This window comes from Callithrix jacchus, chromosome 14 (genome assembly GCF_049354715.1).
Source record: "Callithrix jacchus isolate 240 chromosome 14, calJac240_pri, whole genome shotgun sequence".
Taxonomy (NCBI): Eukaryota; Metazoa; Chordata; class Mammalia; order Primates; family Cebidae; genus Callithrix; species Callithrix jacchus.
Genome location: NC_133515.1, coordinates 43,952,236 through 43,969,155, shown reverse-complemented (window position 1 = coordinate 43,969,155; position 16,920 = coordinate 43,952,236). Strand labels below are relative to the sequence as shown.

General features: G+C 41.7%; 1 protein-coding gene across 4 annotated transcripts in view; it reads left to right on the top strand.

Annotated features, from left to right (window-relative positions):
- MXD1 (MAX dimerization protein 1) overlaps nucleotides 1-16,590 on the top strand; it is a 28,669-nt gene extending 12,079 nt beyond the window's left edge. For all 4 annotated transcript variants that reach the window (XM_035272361.3, XM_002757658.6, XM_035272363.3 and 1 more), the window contains exons 4-6: nucleotides 9,024-9,138; nucleotides 10,872-11,031; nucleotides 11,758-16,590. In XM_035272361.3, the coding sequence (XP_035128252.1) occupies nucleotides 9,024-9,138; nucleotides 10,872-11,031; nucleotides 11,758-11,945 (463 nt within the window). In that variant the 3' untranslated portion in view covers nucleotides 11,946-16,590. The remainder of the gene's footprint in view (nucleotides 1-9,023; nucleotides 9,139-10,871; nucleotides 11,032-11,757) is intronic.
- The last annotated feature ends 330 nt before the right edge of the window (nucleotides 16,591-16,920 follow it).

Here is a 16,920-nt window from a genome sequence, read left to right as displayed (position 1 = left end):
GGGCCTAAGTTGTGGTATGCATTGCATCACTCTTGTTTCTGAACTTTCTTGACCACATTCAGATTTCACTCGAGGATGTTGTAACAAGTCCACGTTTGTTGCAACATGGAGTAAGGTTATTATGAAGGAGGGACACAGCAATCAGTATACAAATACAGTCTATATTGATGATCTGGAGGAGAACTCACATTTGTATAAGAATTGATCTTTCTTGTACTATACCCCTTGAGTAGATGACAACTGCCTTTGGCACAACTTGGAGGAGAGATACATGCTGGTCATTTGACCAATTTCCAGTCTCCTACCTGGAGGCCTGGGGGCTACTCCTGGACTTTTTGTGATAGGCATTAATAGTCAAACAGTGGGATAGAGGCAGCAAGTACTAATCATAATATATATGTTGTATTTGAAAATTAGGCTCTGAAAAGGAAGTATTAATGAGATATACTTAATGTTCATACTTTAATAAAGATCACTTCTTTATTAAAGTATAAAATGCATAAGTATATCTCATGAATGTATATCTCCAAAATGTAGCCACCATAAATTGCTATTTAAGTATTATTCACTGAGTATATTACTATCTTTGTATTTTCTACAAAGATTTATCAGCACAATTGCGAGGAATCTTCAAAACCTTTTAGGGTTCCAAGTAAGTTGGGAATAATGATGCATTTGGCAATTGTTTATAAAGGGATCATTTTGGAAAAAGGAGGAAAGTATTTTTCCCCCCTCAAAGCATGCCTTGTAGTCTTCACCTGGATTTTTTTTTTTTTTTTTTTCTGTTTAATGCAGTAGGCCTTTGTTCTTAATGCAGAATCTTTTGTGATCCTTGACACTTGCAGGGATGAATTTTACAAGTCCATTAATAAGACTTGTTTCTTCTTACTCTGTACTACATACCCCTTTTCCTTACTGTACAGTTCATACATGCCCATAGCTAAAATTAGTTTTGTTCAACCTTCAATTATCTTATAGGATTTATGATGCTATTTAATTGGCTAAGTTTATGCCCATACCAAGATAGGTGATAAAATGGTGAAGCCTCAGAGTTAAACAGGCTATCCTGCTTAGGATGATCTATTTGGAAAGGAAAAGAAGGTTATGATAAGCTATGAAAGCTTGGAAAGAAGTCAAGTCAGATGAGATGTTTGAGGGTGAGGGAAAAGAAAGAACGTGTTTGGTAAGGGCAAAAGGGAGCCCATTCTGTAACTTTAGGCAGGAGCTGATATTTGTCAGGCTTTGAATGTAACTCCTACAAATCATTCTGCAACAATTCATCTACATGTTGAGAACTCCAACTAAATTTTAATTACCTCAAAGATAGGGATTTGATCTTACTCAATATTATATCCCAAGACTAGCTGGGTGTGGTGGCTCACACCTGTAATCCCAGCACTTTGGGATGCTGAGGTTGGAGGATCAGTTAAGCCAAGGAATTCAAGACCAGCCTGAACAACACAGTGAGACCCGTCTGTACAAAAAAAAAAAAATTCTTTTAATTAGCTGGGCATGCTGGTGTGTACCTGTAGTCACCGCTACTCAGGAGGCAGAGGTGGGAGGATTGCTTGAGCCTGTGAGGTTGAAGCTACAGTGAGCTGTGATGGCACCACTACACTCCAGCCTCATTGACAATGCAGAAAAAAAAAAAAGAAAAGAAAATATAGCCTAGGACCTAAGAAAGAAGAACATAACATAATAGTTGTTTTTTGTTTGTTTGTTTGTTTTGTTTTTTTGAGACATAGTCTTACTCTGTCACCCAGGCTGGAGTACAGTGGCACAGTCTTGGCTCACTGCAACCTCTGTCTCCTGGGTTCAAGCAATTCTTATGCCTCAGCTTCCTGAGTAGTTGAGATTACAGATGTGTACCACCACACCTGGCTAGTTTTTGTATTGTTAATAGAGACGGGGTTTCTCCATGTTGCCCAGGCTGGTCTTGAACTCCTGGCCTCAAGTGATCCACCTGCCTCAGTCTCCCAAAGTGCTAGGATTACAGGTGTGAGCCACTGTACCCAGCCTGTTAGTCTTTTTTTTTTTTTTTTTTGAGACGGAGTTTCGCTCTTGTTACCCAGACTGGAGTGCAACGGCACGATCTCGGCTCACTGCAACCTCCGCCTCCTGGGTTCAAGCAATTCTTCTGCCTCAGCCTCCTGAGTAGCTGGGACTACAGGCGCGCACCACCATGCCCAGCTAATTTTTTCATTTTTAGTAGAGACGGGGTTTCACCTTGTTGAGCAGGATGGTCTCGATCTCTTGACCTCGTGATCTACCCGCCTCGGCCTCCCAAAGTGCTGGGATTATAGGCATGAGCCACCGCGCCCGGCCAGTCTTTTTTTTTTAAGACAGAAGTCTTTTGCTGTCACCCAGTCTGGAGTACAGTGGTGAGATCTCGGCTCCCTGCAACCTCCGCCTCCCAGGTTCAAGTGATTCTCCTGCCTCAGCCTCTTGAGTAGATGGGACTACAGGTGCCCGCCATCACACCCAGCTAATTTTTAGTAGAGACAGGATTTCACCATATTGGACAGGCTAGTCTCGAACTACTGGCCTCAGGTGATCCACCCGCCTTGGCCTCCCAAAGTGCTGGGATTACAGGCGTGAGCCACCACGCCCAGCCCAGCCTGTCATACTTTCAGTAAAGAAAAGTAATCACAGATAACAGTGCTTCCCTCAAAAACACACACACACACACACACACACATACACACACCCTCATTTGATACTACTTCTGGTGTTGACTACATCCAAGTCAGGAAGAACTTTAAGGGTAGTATATTAAATGCAGGAGGCACTATCTACAGATAGCACCATCTACCTAATAATCCTGCTCTGTTGAATCTATTCCCCATTTGCAGATCTACTAGCCTGAGAGAGATCCATAGTAGAATCAAGGAAGAATGAGTCTGAAGCAGAAATAAGAACTGCATTCAGAATTCAGCCCAGGTGCCCTCTGTCAGTGCCAAAGCTCTGGTGGGAGCTGGCGCCTCAAACAGCTTGGCACCTTGTTCATTAATAACTTCCTTCACTTGTATATTCAATTTCTATAATTCATGGCTGGCAAGAGTTAAGGAAAACTAACAACAGAAATATGTGGTATCTTAATATCTTTTATATTTAAATCTTTAATCTGTTTGGAATTTATTTTGATGTTAACCTCCTCACTCTCTTGCCATTTTCTGAATAATCCATTCTTTCCCCAAGGATTTACAGTGTTATCTCCTTTATGTGCTAAATTCATGTCTATTCTTAGGTCTGTTTCTGGGGATTTTTATCCTGTTCACTTGATTTGTCTGCCTATTCCTGTATTAGTACTACACTGTTTTTAATTATTGAAGCTTTATAATACAATTTAATATCTAGTACAGCACATTCCTCCTCATTATTCTTCTTTTTCAAAAATTTTGGCAGTGTCTCACACGTCTATTCTTCTAGATGAAGTTTAGTCCCAACAAGCATTAAAAAGAACACTGTTGAGAGTTTTTTTCTTGGAATTGTGTTAAATTTGTAAACAAACTTGGGGAACACTGACATTTTTTGCTTGGAGGGTTCATACCCAGGAATCTGCTATTTTTTTCATGTACTCAGATTTTCTTGTGTCTTTCAACAAAGGTATATAGTTTTCTTCCCATAGTTCCTTCCCAACCTGTTTTAAGTTTCTTCCTCAATATGTCATACTTTCTTCTTGTTATTGCACATGAGACATTTTAAGATCTCTGTTTATGCTTAGACTTCCCAAGTCAATACATATTTGCCTCTATTTTTATTTTCCTTTGGCCATTGCAGTAGAGATCAAGGAGGGAGGCCCAGGCTCTTCAGAATGCTTGCTCCTGCAGCAAGCAGAAGTTAGGCAGATGCCTCCTTCCCAACCGTGGAATGCTTTCGACCCCTGCCTCTCCATGATATGAACAGGAAATAAAGGAATATTTTATTTGCATTCATTTGCTTTATAAAACATTTGCTAATTTTGTTAATGTAAAGAAATAGCACTTTTATCATAAGCACTTATTGTGTTTCTGTAGAAAATGGGTTAGATTTTCCATTAATTATTTTAATGACGAAAGATGTCCATTTTCTTCAAGAAAGTATTCAGAAAAGTGGATTTTGCCAGATAGCCTCTGTCTGCCTAGTGAGAAATTTTTGAGTTCCCTATTGATTGTAAAAGGATTATTATAGTGCTATAATTATCTGTGTTTGCTCACAGTTCTCCTTCTACAGAGGAAGCTAGGATTGAAGGAATTACTGCTACCGTATACAGAGTACTCCCGTCAGACCCTGACCCAGGGGCTTCCATACCTTGTCTCAGTCAATACCCATGAGGACCCTCCCAGGGAGGCACTGTCACCCTCATTCTACTGATGAGGAAACTGAGGCTACACAGAGTTAAGTAATTTGCTCAAGGTCACACAGGGAGTTAATGGCAGAGCCGGGATCTCAAATATTTACTTTTTTTTTTTAATATAAACTTCACTTTTTAATTTTTGTGGGTATGTAGTAGGTGTGTATATTTATGAGGTACATGATGTATTTGATACAGGCATGCAATGCATAATAATCACTTCATGTAAAATGGGGTGTCCATCCCTTCAAGCATTTATCCTTTGTGTTACAAACCATCCAGTTAAAAACTCTTTTAGTTATTTTAAAATATACAATTAAATTAGTTTAACTATAGTTACCCTGTTGTGCTATCAAGTACTGGGTGTTATTCATTCTTTCAAGCCTCCTCCCCACCCCCACTGCCTTTCTCGGCCTCTGGTTACCCTCCTACTCTCTATGTCCAGGAGTTCAATTGTTTTGATTTTTACATCCAGCAAATAAGTGAGAATATGCAATGTTTGTCTTTCTGTGCCTGGCTTATTTCACTTAACCTAATGACTTCCAATTCCATCCATGTTGTTGCAAATAACGATGCCATTCTTTTTATGGCTGAATAGTACCCCATTATGTATATGTACCACATTTCTCCAAACACTGACTCTTAATCACTGCATGAATATTTGTTTGCATAGTGACTGAAAGGTTCAGAATAAAAAAAAAAAATTAAAAATTAAAATAAAATTTGGGATACTTAAAACGTACTGAAGATAATCTATAATTGTATCTAAATTAGTTATTACTAGTTATAAGCCATACTTGATTCTGAGCATGACTGATTCTAGTTCAAAGATTGGTTTCTTTATGCTGCTGTAAACCAAAGGTATATCAGCCTATTCAGAATAATTAGTTATGTTTCTGAAGAGTCAGAAGGCGAAGTTTGTTAGAGTTCATGACCTAGGTACAAAGCAGTGTGGATTAGTGCTAAAGGAAGAGACAGCCGGGTGCCAGGAAGCTGGGAGGTAGCTCTTGGCAACAGAGGGAAGACTGTCTGAAGAAGATATGATGGGAGGAGAGCCAACTGCAGGGGTCAGATTGAGGTGTCGGGTGGCTTCCTGTTGAGGATATGTGGCAAAACCCCTGCTAGTTCCCCAAACGGGAGTTCAACCTGGTTTAAAATGGGACAGCAGGGCAGGGAAATAGAACTGAGAAGAGACAGCTAAGATAGGTGTTTGTTCTGCTTCTTTTGGATCTGGGAGCTCCATGGGTACTCAGGGCTGGCAGAGGGATTCTAGATCCAGGAGTTTATGTGTCTGTGTGTGTGTCAGGGTTGGAGAGCCTTGGTAGGAGCTGTATGTAACAGAGGGGTCTACTGGCTTTTTTATCTGGTTCAGGGATTGGATTTCACTACTGTATGATGGAACTGAGTCTACTTAGTATATTTCCTTGCTCTCCTGTGGCTGGCCAGGGCACCAGTGTGGGGAATGTCTGCAAGCGGTAACACGTGGGCAGGGGGCAGCCATCAGGCTGCAGCAATGAGGCGCCAGAGAAGGCCAGGGCAGACACTGCCAAAGACAGAGTTGGCTTTGGATCTCTGCAAAAATCCAGAAAGAATTCTGGGCCATTTTCATAGAACTAGGCCAGAAAACACTGAGTGAACAAGTATTAGCCTCAGCTGGAATTAGTCAAATGGCTTATTTCTAGTTTCATAACTAGGAGTGTTCTTTTGAAACCCACATTTGGATAGTGAAAATTGCACTTTCTGGGCAAGACTCCTATAAAACTAGAAATGATGATGCATCAAAAGATGACTTTATTATATTTTTATCAGTAGGCAAACTTCCTAAAAAAAAATTCACACACTCATATCTGCATATAGACCAACATCATAGAAGTACTAATATGACACTGTTCTGAATTATGCAGTCTTTGCAAATAACAAGCTGGCTGAAAAATATCTAAATATAATTTTAATTTTTAAACTTTTCTTCTGATTTGAAAATTAGCTTACACTTGTAATCCCAGCACTTTGGGAGACTAAGGTAGGTGGATCGTTTGAGATCAGGAGTTTGAGAGCAGCCTGGCCAGCATGGTGAAACCCTGTCTCTACTAAAAATTCAAAAATTAGCTGGGCATAGTGGTGCATGCCTGTTATCCTAGCTACTTGAGAGGCTGAGGCAGGAGAATCCATTGAACCCAGGAGGCAGAGGTTGCAGTGAGCCAAGATTGCGCCACTGTACTCCAGCCTGGACAACAAAAACGAGACTTCGTCTCAAACAAAAAAAGAAAATTAGTCTATAAGCTTTATGGCAAGAAATAAATTAGACAATTATGTAAGTGACGAATTATACTTTCTCATTTTGTTTCTAATAACATGATCTATTTTCATGGCTCTTTTTGAAGAATATTATCTAAGATGAACAAGTTTTTTTTTTGTTGATGTTTTTTGAGATAGAGTCTCACTCTGTCACCCAGACTGGAGTGCAGTGCTGCAGCCTCGGCTCACTGCAACCTCCACCTCCCGGGTTCAAGAGATTCTTCTGCCTTAGCCTTTCAAGTAGCTGGGACTACAGGCATGTGGCACCACACCCAGCTAATTTTTGTATTTTTAGTAGAGATGGGATTTCACCATTTTGGCTAGCCTGGTCTCAAATTCCTGACCTCAGGATCCACCTGCCTTAGCCTCCCAAAGTGCTGTGATTACAGGCGTGAGCCACCAGGCCCAGCCAAACAAGTGTATCTTACACACAAGTTTTCTTCCCTTCCCCGGCCCCCACCCCATGCAGTAGTGGGAGGAGCAGACCTGTCCTGAGTCTTTGCTATGGCTCTGCCACATGGACAGGTTTTCAGAGCAAGTGAAAGTCTTACAAAATAGTAAAGCTCCTGTCCCATTACCTCTTCCTAGCTCAGAAATGAATGCTGTACTCCCCAAGCTTGCCAAGCCTTAGAGTGCCCTTGGAGAGTTTAAGACATCTTCCTCATGATCTAGAAGAGGCAGGAGGCTCAGAAGGAAGTATAATGCATCACTTACTAGACCCACCTTGGGGGAACATCCTGAAGTCTCCCTGGAGAGTGTAAATTGACTTCTTACATTAATATCATGCATATACACCTGTCCTACAGCTTTCTGAAGCCATTTCCTTTCTTTGGTCTACATTTTCAATTTTTGCTATTACAATACAATTCTTAAGAGGAAAAAGGGCAAACCTATAAGGCATTGCAGTGTTTCCCAATTCAGCTGGAGTGTAGCCTCCTAGACTCCAGGGAGCTCTGCTCCAAGTAGGTTGTATGTGGGCAATGCATGTTATCTAAAACCCAAAGACTCTGAGCACTGCTGAAGGTGCAAAGAGGCAGTAGAGACGGACTCTGTCCTCTAGAAGCTCAAAGTCTAGTTGAATAGATGACATAATTCACTCAGCAAACACTTATTAAGCATGTGTGTGTTTGAGGCACTGTGGCAGCACAGCAATGATTAAGCTGCAATCCTAATTTTCTAAGGAGACTGCAGTGAATGGTTAAGTAACAGATACGAAACAATTCAGGCAGTACAGTGAACTTCCCAGTGAATCGTATAAACAATTAAGTGGTGCTCAGAAAATAGAGGAATCACTGTGGGCTAGGATGGCTGCAAAGGGCTTTAAGGAGGTGGTAAGCTTAAGCAAAAACCCCAAATCTCGGCTGTTTCTTACATTCTTGGAATCTTCCAGGTTCTAGAATAAAGCACAAACCAAGTTTCAAGGAAATATAAATTTCTACATTGTAGTGACTCTGATACTCTCTCTTCAGTTGATTGCTGTGGCTACTTCCTCATCCAGGCCTTCTCCCTCTCCCACCCTGTATCATTGCACGGGTCTAACATACTCCAAGAACAAAAAGTATAAAAGATGACTCAGTAAAAATCCCCCTCGCTTCCTTCCTTGTCTGTGTCTGACTGCTCCTTGCCTTCTCCCTGCCCAGCCAGTTTCTTATGTATCATTCCAGAGTTTGTCTACATACAAGAAAATATGAATTTAGATTCTTGTTTTCCTTTGTTTTTAAGATAGCATGGTATACTCACAGTTTGGGATCTTGCTCTCCTTCACTTAATAGTATATCTGGGAGATCTTTCCTAATAGGACATAAAGCACATTCTCATTCTTTTCGATAGCTACATAATACTCCACTGTATAGATGTAGCATAATTTATTTAACCAGTTCCCTCCTGGTTGGTCATTTGGGTTGTTTCAATGTTTGCTGTTACAAATGAAGCTTCAACAAATAACTCCACAGAGACATATGCCCCTTGACTTACAATGGGGTTATGTCTCAATAAGCCCATCATAAATCAAAAATATCCCAAGTCAAATATGCATTTAATACTTAACTATATTCATTATAAATTTAAAATATTGTAAGTTGAACCATCATGAGTCAGGGACCATAGCTGTATATAGTATATACACACATGAAGGACCATATAATAGCAGATATTATTCCCTACCCCATCACTTATATTATCAATAGACTTAGCTTAGAAAACCTTGGATTTTGCTTTTCATCGTTTTTACCAGCATTGTCTGGTTCAAAATACATTTATTCAGCAAGAGGTCATTGGTAACATTTGCCATTACAAGGCCTGGGCAACTTCACACTCTTGTAGAATTCATTCTTCCTGGGGTGCCTTCTGGCCCACTATGAAACTCTCAAATGCTACTGTGGTCTTGTTTTCATAGACGGGCTCATCTTCGCTTGTGCCTGGAGAAGTTGAAGGGGCTGGTGCCACTTGGACCCGAATCGAGTCGACACACTACATTGAGTTTATTAACAAAAGCCAAATTGCACATAAAGGTAAGTGTATCATTGGGATGCTGCTTTATCTTTACTTGTTTAGTAAGGGTTTGTCTGTTGATACATCTCCAGGACAGTCCTCTCCCCTGAACTCCTCCAGTCTGGCTATTGGATGAATCATAGGTACCTCAAATGCAACATATTCAAACACCAACTGAGTATTTCTCACTCCCATGCACCAGAGGTTTAATGGTCCATCCAGCTCTCCATCCAGTTGTACAAGCCAGAAACTCAGGAGTCCTTGATAGCTCCTGCTCCTTAACTGTATATCTAGGCCATCTCCAACAACTAAGTATTTTACAACCTGGTCTGCTTCCATCTTCACCCCCACTGTCTACTGCAGTAAAATCTTCAGAGGTATCCCTCTGGGTCCCACCCATCTGCTTTCCATGCTTCCTGAGAACAGTCCTTCCAAGGCACAAATCAATGTGACTTTGTTTAAAATTCTTCTGTGACTCAGGACAAACTCTGTCACCAGGCCAGCCCCAGGCTCTGCCTTGCCTGGTCCTCACCTGCCTCTGCAGCACCATCTTGTTCTCCACGTCCCCTTTCTCCAGCTCTTCTTCCAGTCCCTGGCACTTGTCATGTTGTCTTACTTAGGACCTTTGTCCGTGCTGTTCCCTCTGCTTGGTATACTTTCCCCTGTCTTCTTTACCTACAGGACTTCCTCAGATCACAGTGCAAGTCTCTCTAGCTCAGAGAATCCTTTGCTGACTTTCCCGACTCAGTGACCTCCTTCCTGTGACAGGTGGTCCCGTCACTGGATATCTCTCTTAGCACTGTCACAGCTGACATTTGACAGTGGTTTGTGTGACCATCGGGTTGTCTTAATCATTAGACTGTAGACCCCATGAGGGCAGGAACTGGGTCTTTGTGCTCACTTCTCAGTCCCAGCACCTTGCAGGGTGTTGGGCACAGAGTTGACACCCTCTATGCTACCTGAATAGCAAAGGATATGGGGAGTTGGATTCAAAGTCTTGAGAGCCACAGACAAAATCCCTGTTTAGCATGTTTGGATAGTCATATCATAGTTGAACAGATGTTACTTTAATTATGGTTAGTAGCCTGCATGCATGACAATTCTGGGAGAAAACCTCTATCTAAACCAAAACAGCTACATTTAAACAATCGTCTTAATTATCTGAAGAATATGAGAAGCTAGGGGGCAGATTTGTAAAAACAAGTATTCTTTGGAAATGTGTTTTCTAAACTCCTCTGTTGGACAAATTAGAATCAGGACTTCAAAAGGGACTATTATTTCCTGTTAACAAACAAGTTAATTGAGATTTGGCATGACACAAAAAAGTGCTTATGTAATTGGGACATGTACTTGAATAAACATAGTTTTAAATGGAAGCGTGTTTCTTAAGCTCCCATCACATGCAGTTTTCTAGTTCAGAGATCAGGTGTTCAGGGGATCGCTGCAAACAAGGGAGACCAAGTTGGGGGCTACTGCCTGCAATCTTTTCAATACTAAAATTGAGGGCTCCCAGGGTGCCAGCATGTGAGAGCTCACCCCCAGAATCCCTGTGACAGAACAAGTACCCACAGCACTGGTGATGCTGAAGACTCACTGGCCAGTCAACTTCCTGTCCCAGGGAGAAGCTTGATGAGTGACACCAAAAGGCTTCTGAGGAAGCATGGTGCATTTCACTGCTAGAAAGGAAGATCCGGGGCATTGCCCATTTAGAAGTCCCCCTGTGGGGCCCAACAACTACCCCTTTGACTTGCAGAAGCTTGAAGATTGTGACAGAAAAGCTGTTCACCAAATAGACCAGCTTCAGCGAGAGCAGCGACACCTGAAGAGGCAGCTGGAGAAGCTGGGCATTGAGAGGATCCGGATGGACAGCATCGGCTCCACTGTCTCCTCTGAGCGCTCTGACTCCGACAGGGGTGAGCCCCTCTTGCTGCGCCCTCTGCCACCCTCCTTCCCTCCTCCCTGTCTCCCTGGTCCTCTCCCACCTCCAGAGTGGGGCAGAGTGGGGGTTTCAGTGCCACTGACAGGAGGCAGAGCGTAAGAAGAACTAAGACATTGGGTATGTTGTAGAGAACTCAAACAGTGTGACCCCCAGTGACAGGTTCCTCCCCCTTGCTAGCAGTTAGGTGACAACGTCTATAGAAGGGTTTGATTGAGGTCAGTTTTCAGCCTGAGTTTTCTGTTTTTGTTTTTTGAGAGTCTTGCACTGTCATCCAGGCTGGAGTGCAGTGGTATGATCTTGGCTCACTGCAGCCTTTACCTCCTGGGTTCAAGCGATTCTCCTGCCTCAGCCTCCCAAGCAGCTGGGATTACAGGCATGTATCACAATGCCGGGCTAATTTTTGTAGAGATGAGCATTCACCATGTTGGCCAGCCTAGTCTTGAACTCCTGACCTCAAGTAATCTGCCCGCCTTGGCCTCCCAAAGTGCTGGGATTGTAGGCATGAGCCACCTGGCCAAAATTTTGTATTTTTAAGAGATGGGGTTTCACTATGTTGGCCCGGCTAGTCTCAAACGCCTAACCTCAAGTAATCCACCCACCTCAGCCTCCCAAAATGCTGGGATTACAGGCGTGAGCCACAGCGCCTGAGTTTTCTGCAGAGCGCTTTCATCAATGTCCTTCTCTCTTGTCCTCCCTGCAGAAGAAATCGACGTTGACGTGGAGAGCACGGACTATCTCACAGGTGATCTGGACTGGAGCAGCAGCAGCGTGAGCGACTCTGATGAGCGGGGCAGCATGCAGAGCCTCGGCAGTGATGAGGGCTATTCCAGTGCCAGCATCAAAAGAATAAAGCTGCAGGACAGTCACAAGGCATGTCTTGGTCTCTAAGAGAGGGGGCGCTGCGGCTGCCTCCTTGAAGGTTTTCCCTGTCAGATCTGATTAGGTAACGTATTGGACCTGCCCACAACTCCCTTGCACGTAAACTTCAGTGTCCCACCTTGACCAAAATCAGCTTTGTAACTGTTTTCGAGGAAGTGCTTAGGATTGTGGGTTTCTGATTGCATCCACTAGCTTCTCTTTTTCTCGCCATAAAAATTTGTCTCTGAGAGACTGTACATTCCAGTCAATTTGATGCATCCAAGAATTCTTAGACCGAATAAGCAATGTCCACATCTCAGCAGTCCCCCTCTTTACTCTCTTCGTGTCCTCTCCCAGACCTTTCTTCCAGTTTTCTGGCTTACTATGTTACTTGCCTAGGAGGAATGTCCAAGTATGTCTTGTGCTTAGGAAACTGAAGGAAACAAACTTTTAAAATTGAGATCCTGATCTCAGAACTCCAAAGTAAGCTTTGAAAGCGGCATTTAAGAGCACTTAACCATGGTCCTCACCGCCAGTGAGGAAGTCAGGAATACCTCTAGAAAACATGCCCTTCACACACAGCGCGTGCTCATTCCCCCGACGTGCTGCGTGTGGATGGGAGCAGTATTTCTCCCTTTAAAATGGACACCTTGATAGTGTGTCTTTGGGGTTGCACAGCTCATAAAAGTTCCAAATTGTTTGTTCTCACAAACAAAACGGTACAATCTATTTTTGTGCGACATTCTTGGGACCTCGCTGTGTTCTGCTATCTTGAGGCACATTCTCCCCTCCAAGTTTGTTAATGCTACTTGTCTCTGGAACATTTTTTTTTCCTACCTCAGAGATAAATGAGATCTCCATTTCCCACTTAACACAAAGTGATTATCCTCTTTCTTTTTTTTCCCCCCAGAATAAGTGACATTTGGTCCAATTCTAATGTATTTTCCTAGTCAACTTTCAGCAATAACTGAGCTGTGGCACTAGCAGAGCTAGTGGCCATTATCAGTGAAAGAAAAAGTCCACATTTCTACTCTCTGTTGCAGGTGAACAGGAGAGGATGGTACACTGTTACTAGAACTCCTCTCCTTAGTGATTATTTTTGGACACACCCAGAAACTTCTTTATGGAGGCTTTTGGGTTGATAGTTTAAAAGGCTGATTTTTCTTTTTGGTTATGATTTCTCCCTTAAGTGGTCTCCAACTTTGTAGCATTTTTATTTAAGCTAAAACAGAGCACATGTATATGTACATAAGACACATTAAATCTATAAATACTATTTATTCATTTTATATAAACTAATGTAATGGAAAATAAATTCTTATGACTTTGTGCTTTTATAGATGTTCTAGAAACTTTGTATGTAGGTATATACAAAATTAGTTCATTCCCCTGAATATTTTTGCATTCATATTTTTGAGGTCTTGATGTTTTCAGCCTCTGATGAATCTTTTTCATTGAATTTAAACCATTTGTAAAATCTGTGATGCTGAAGCAGAGTGTGTCACAAAGTGATGAGAACATTCCTAAAATCCATGGACTCACCGCGACCTAAGGGCTCAACGGCTGACTCGGCAGCGGGCAGCCACCCCACGCTCCCCTGCTGGTCTGCGGTCACTCGCACACCATAGCCTGAAGCTCACCTAGCGCCTGCACCTCACACACAGCTAAGGTCAAAGTTCAAACGCACTCCACAGGGAAGCTCATTCTGTACTGGAAGAGCAATCTCACAAAGCAAGATTACTTTTGTGTGATTCTTTATGTATTTGTTTAAATGTTCTGATTGGAAGTAGTGGATTCCTAAATGATTCCAAAGTCATCTGTAATTCTTCTGTTTTTGTTTTGTTCTGTTTTTTCTTCATTTCAGCTTTGGGTTGGGGGAGGGGCAGGTGACACAAAGGATTTTTTTTTTAATCTTTTCCAATAACCAGCTAAAGATTTGCACTGAAATACAACTTGTATGCCTTTTGCATTCTTAAAGCCTGCTTCCTGGATTTAAGCAGAGTGATAGTGTTCAAAGAGCCAGCTCAGCCTGTAACATGTTTGAAAAAGATATGTCTGCACTTTGAGGTCCCTTTTGAATGCCATTCACCAGACCTCTCAAGCATTTTGTTTCATTGCTACATCCAAGCGCCTCACAAGTCCACGATGCGGGATAGCATCAAAAACTCAAGACTTTGGAAAAAGCTTGTGGGCTTGCATTGGGGAAGGGAAGGGAACAAAATTTGTGTACTTCTTTGTTTAATTTAGAAAGAAGGCATCCAAGAGATGCCGTTATTTCTGTGTTTCAATTGTTGTGCCTTTGAGTTAAAATGCATTTTTGTCTTTTGGTTGAAATCTGAAATGTACTGTCCCAATATAAAACAGTAATTATTTGACCTTTGCACTGTTTGTCTGGTCCTTTTCAATTTGATTGCGTATAAATGTGGAACTTGATAGATCTCTATATTTTTAATGCACTTGTGATAAACTGACACCAGGGTTAGACATTACTTTCAAAGCTCGATGTAGACCGAGTCAGCATGCTAGACAGGCTTCTCTCTCTAACCAAAACTGTAATCTTCAGGACCAGCAAACTCAGCCCAAGGCAGCTAATCCCCCCTACCCGATCCTCCACCCCCAACGGCTGATCGGCAGCCCTGATTTGCCAATCTGTCCTCTCATTCACTGATCCACCAGCCTGACTGCTAAGAGCTATAGTCTTTTCAGTTGTTCTGTCTTTTTAAGCAAGATGAAAACCTTTCTATTAGGGATGTGGGGTCGGGGAGGGGATGGGCAAAGATATAAACCCCAGCCTTTAAGACTTTGACAATTGTACGTAAATACAGATGTGTATAAATATAGGCACATGCATATTTTTATGTAAAAGTTGATTTTTAAAAAAGTAAAAAAATCTAAACTGCACTCTTATTGATACCATCATAATGCAAATGGGAAAAATAAGAGTAGGTAGTCTAATAGAATTTCATGCAGTGAGAAAATATATATGTGTGCTTCTGTAACATCCTGAAAACAAAGCTTTTCATCCTCTGTTGGCTTTGAATGGTGAGCCAAGCACCCAGGGTGTCTTTATTTATTTTTTCTTTTTCTTTGCTAAACAGAGATTTTGAATGGTTCCAGGTGCTGATAGTAACCACTGGCTCCTTTCTCTAGTCACACACCTAATACCAGTTTAGTGATTCCAAGTGCATCACATTTTTAGCTTCTCCCTGTCAACCCAAGATTAAAATCATTTCAGTGTTGATTCAGAACTGGGCATTATGTAGACCCTCATCCTGCAGTTGGCCACTTGAGTGTCTCTGGTTTTGTTTTTATTTTCAAGGTGGGCATTTTCCTTTAATCTCTACTTTTTCAAAATAAACAAAGGGGCCTCACCTGGGTTTCCTATGGGCCTCTCTTCCACATCCCTTAAGTGGCCAAGAGCAAATCCTGGGTGGGTAAGAAAAAAGTGTAAACTAGGTAGGATTGTGATGCTCAAAATAACCATCTAGCAATATCCTGGAGCTTGAGAATGGATTTTGTGGGCTTATTTCTTCTTGCCTCTTCCCCATCCTTTCAAGAGAGAGCTTATTTTTGAAAAGTATATGTGTGTATATATATACATACATATGCATACATACACACACACATTATTATTTAGGTTTTTATACTGTATTGGCAAGAGTACCACTATCATTGTCCTTTACAATCTATTTCTTCCCCCAAATCTTGGTCTTTTTTTATTTTTTATTTTTTTATGAACCACACAGGAGACTAAAATCCTGGTCTTTTCAGTTTCTTCTTTACTTTTTTCCCCGAGTTTCTTTGTCTGCCCCCCTTTGCCTTCCCTGTGTGTTGAACACCAGGTAGTAAAAGGCTAAACGCAATTTCCTGCATGTCAGTCTATTCTTTTTCTACGTTTGACTCGAATGCAGCGTGTTTAGTAGCTGGCTACTACTATTTAAAACTCTTCCTGGTAGAAGACAACCCAAAGACCCTTTTCAATGAGGTGGTTTTCTCATTCTACATCATCTGGTCTCTGTAGGCTGTAGGATACTTTGCTTTCAAATATACTGGATCAGAGGGTGGGATATGCAATAGGTGATTTATCATGATTTTTTTCTTTATCAATATTACATGGATGATTTTCTCCAATTCTTCTGGAAGAAGAAATAAGTGGCACTGTTAGATTCAGCTGTTGAATGGCTGAAGAGATGGAGTGTCTGATCTCTCAAATTCACAAAGTGAGAATTCATAAAGCACCCAATATTAAGATTTATCCAGATTTTTACATTTTGATTTCTTCTCTCTGGGGGAGTGGGGGGCGGCAAGTTGAGGGAGCATTCTTCATTTTAGCTTTTACATGACAACCAAACTTGCCTTGACCCCCATCCCTAGAATTGGTGCTCTTGGACTATTGCTGTTACCATCATTTTTGGGGAGCCATCTTCCTAATGCTACACATAGCCTGACGGGGGGCAGCAGATGAAAGGGTATGCTATTCTGTTTCCAGATGTTTCTTTATGTAAATATGACGCCAATGTAAATCCTGTGTCAAGACCATAGAGAATGGTGCTTTTTACTACAGTTAGCACAGGCATTTCTAGAAACTACATGTTTTAGAGACTCTTTGCTGTGTATATGTAAACTGTATTGTTCAACCGTTAACAAATAATAAATTATTTCATTATTAAAGAAACGTTGGTCTCCTGATGTTTTATATCCCAGTTTGCCCTTTTATTGTTGTCCTTGCAGAATGGCATTAATCAGATTTCTTTTTTCTTTTAATTTAAGGGAAGCTTCACTAGCAAAAGTTTTCAGCCCTTGGAGCCTGTGATGAGGATTGAGATTGTGTGGCTCCAGTTGAGCCCATTTGTTGATCAGAATTAGCCACAATCCCACCCTCTCCACTGCCCCCTCATCCCACCTACTGGTTTCGCCTGCTCATTCACTCACTCTTGGCTGACTTGCCTTGTTTTGGGTGCCTCTGATGATGGAGGCAGTGCACTGGGGCTGCAGGCACTGCCAA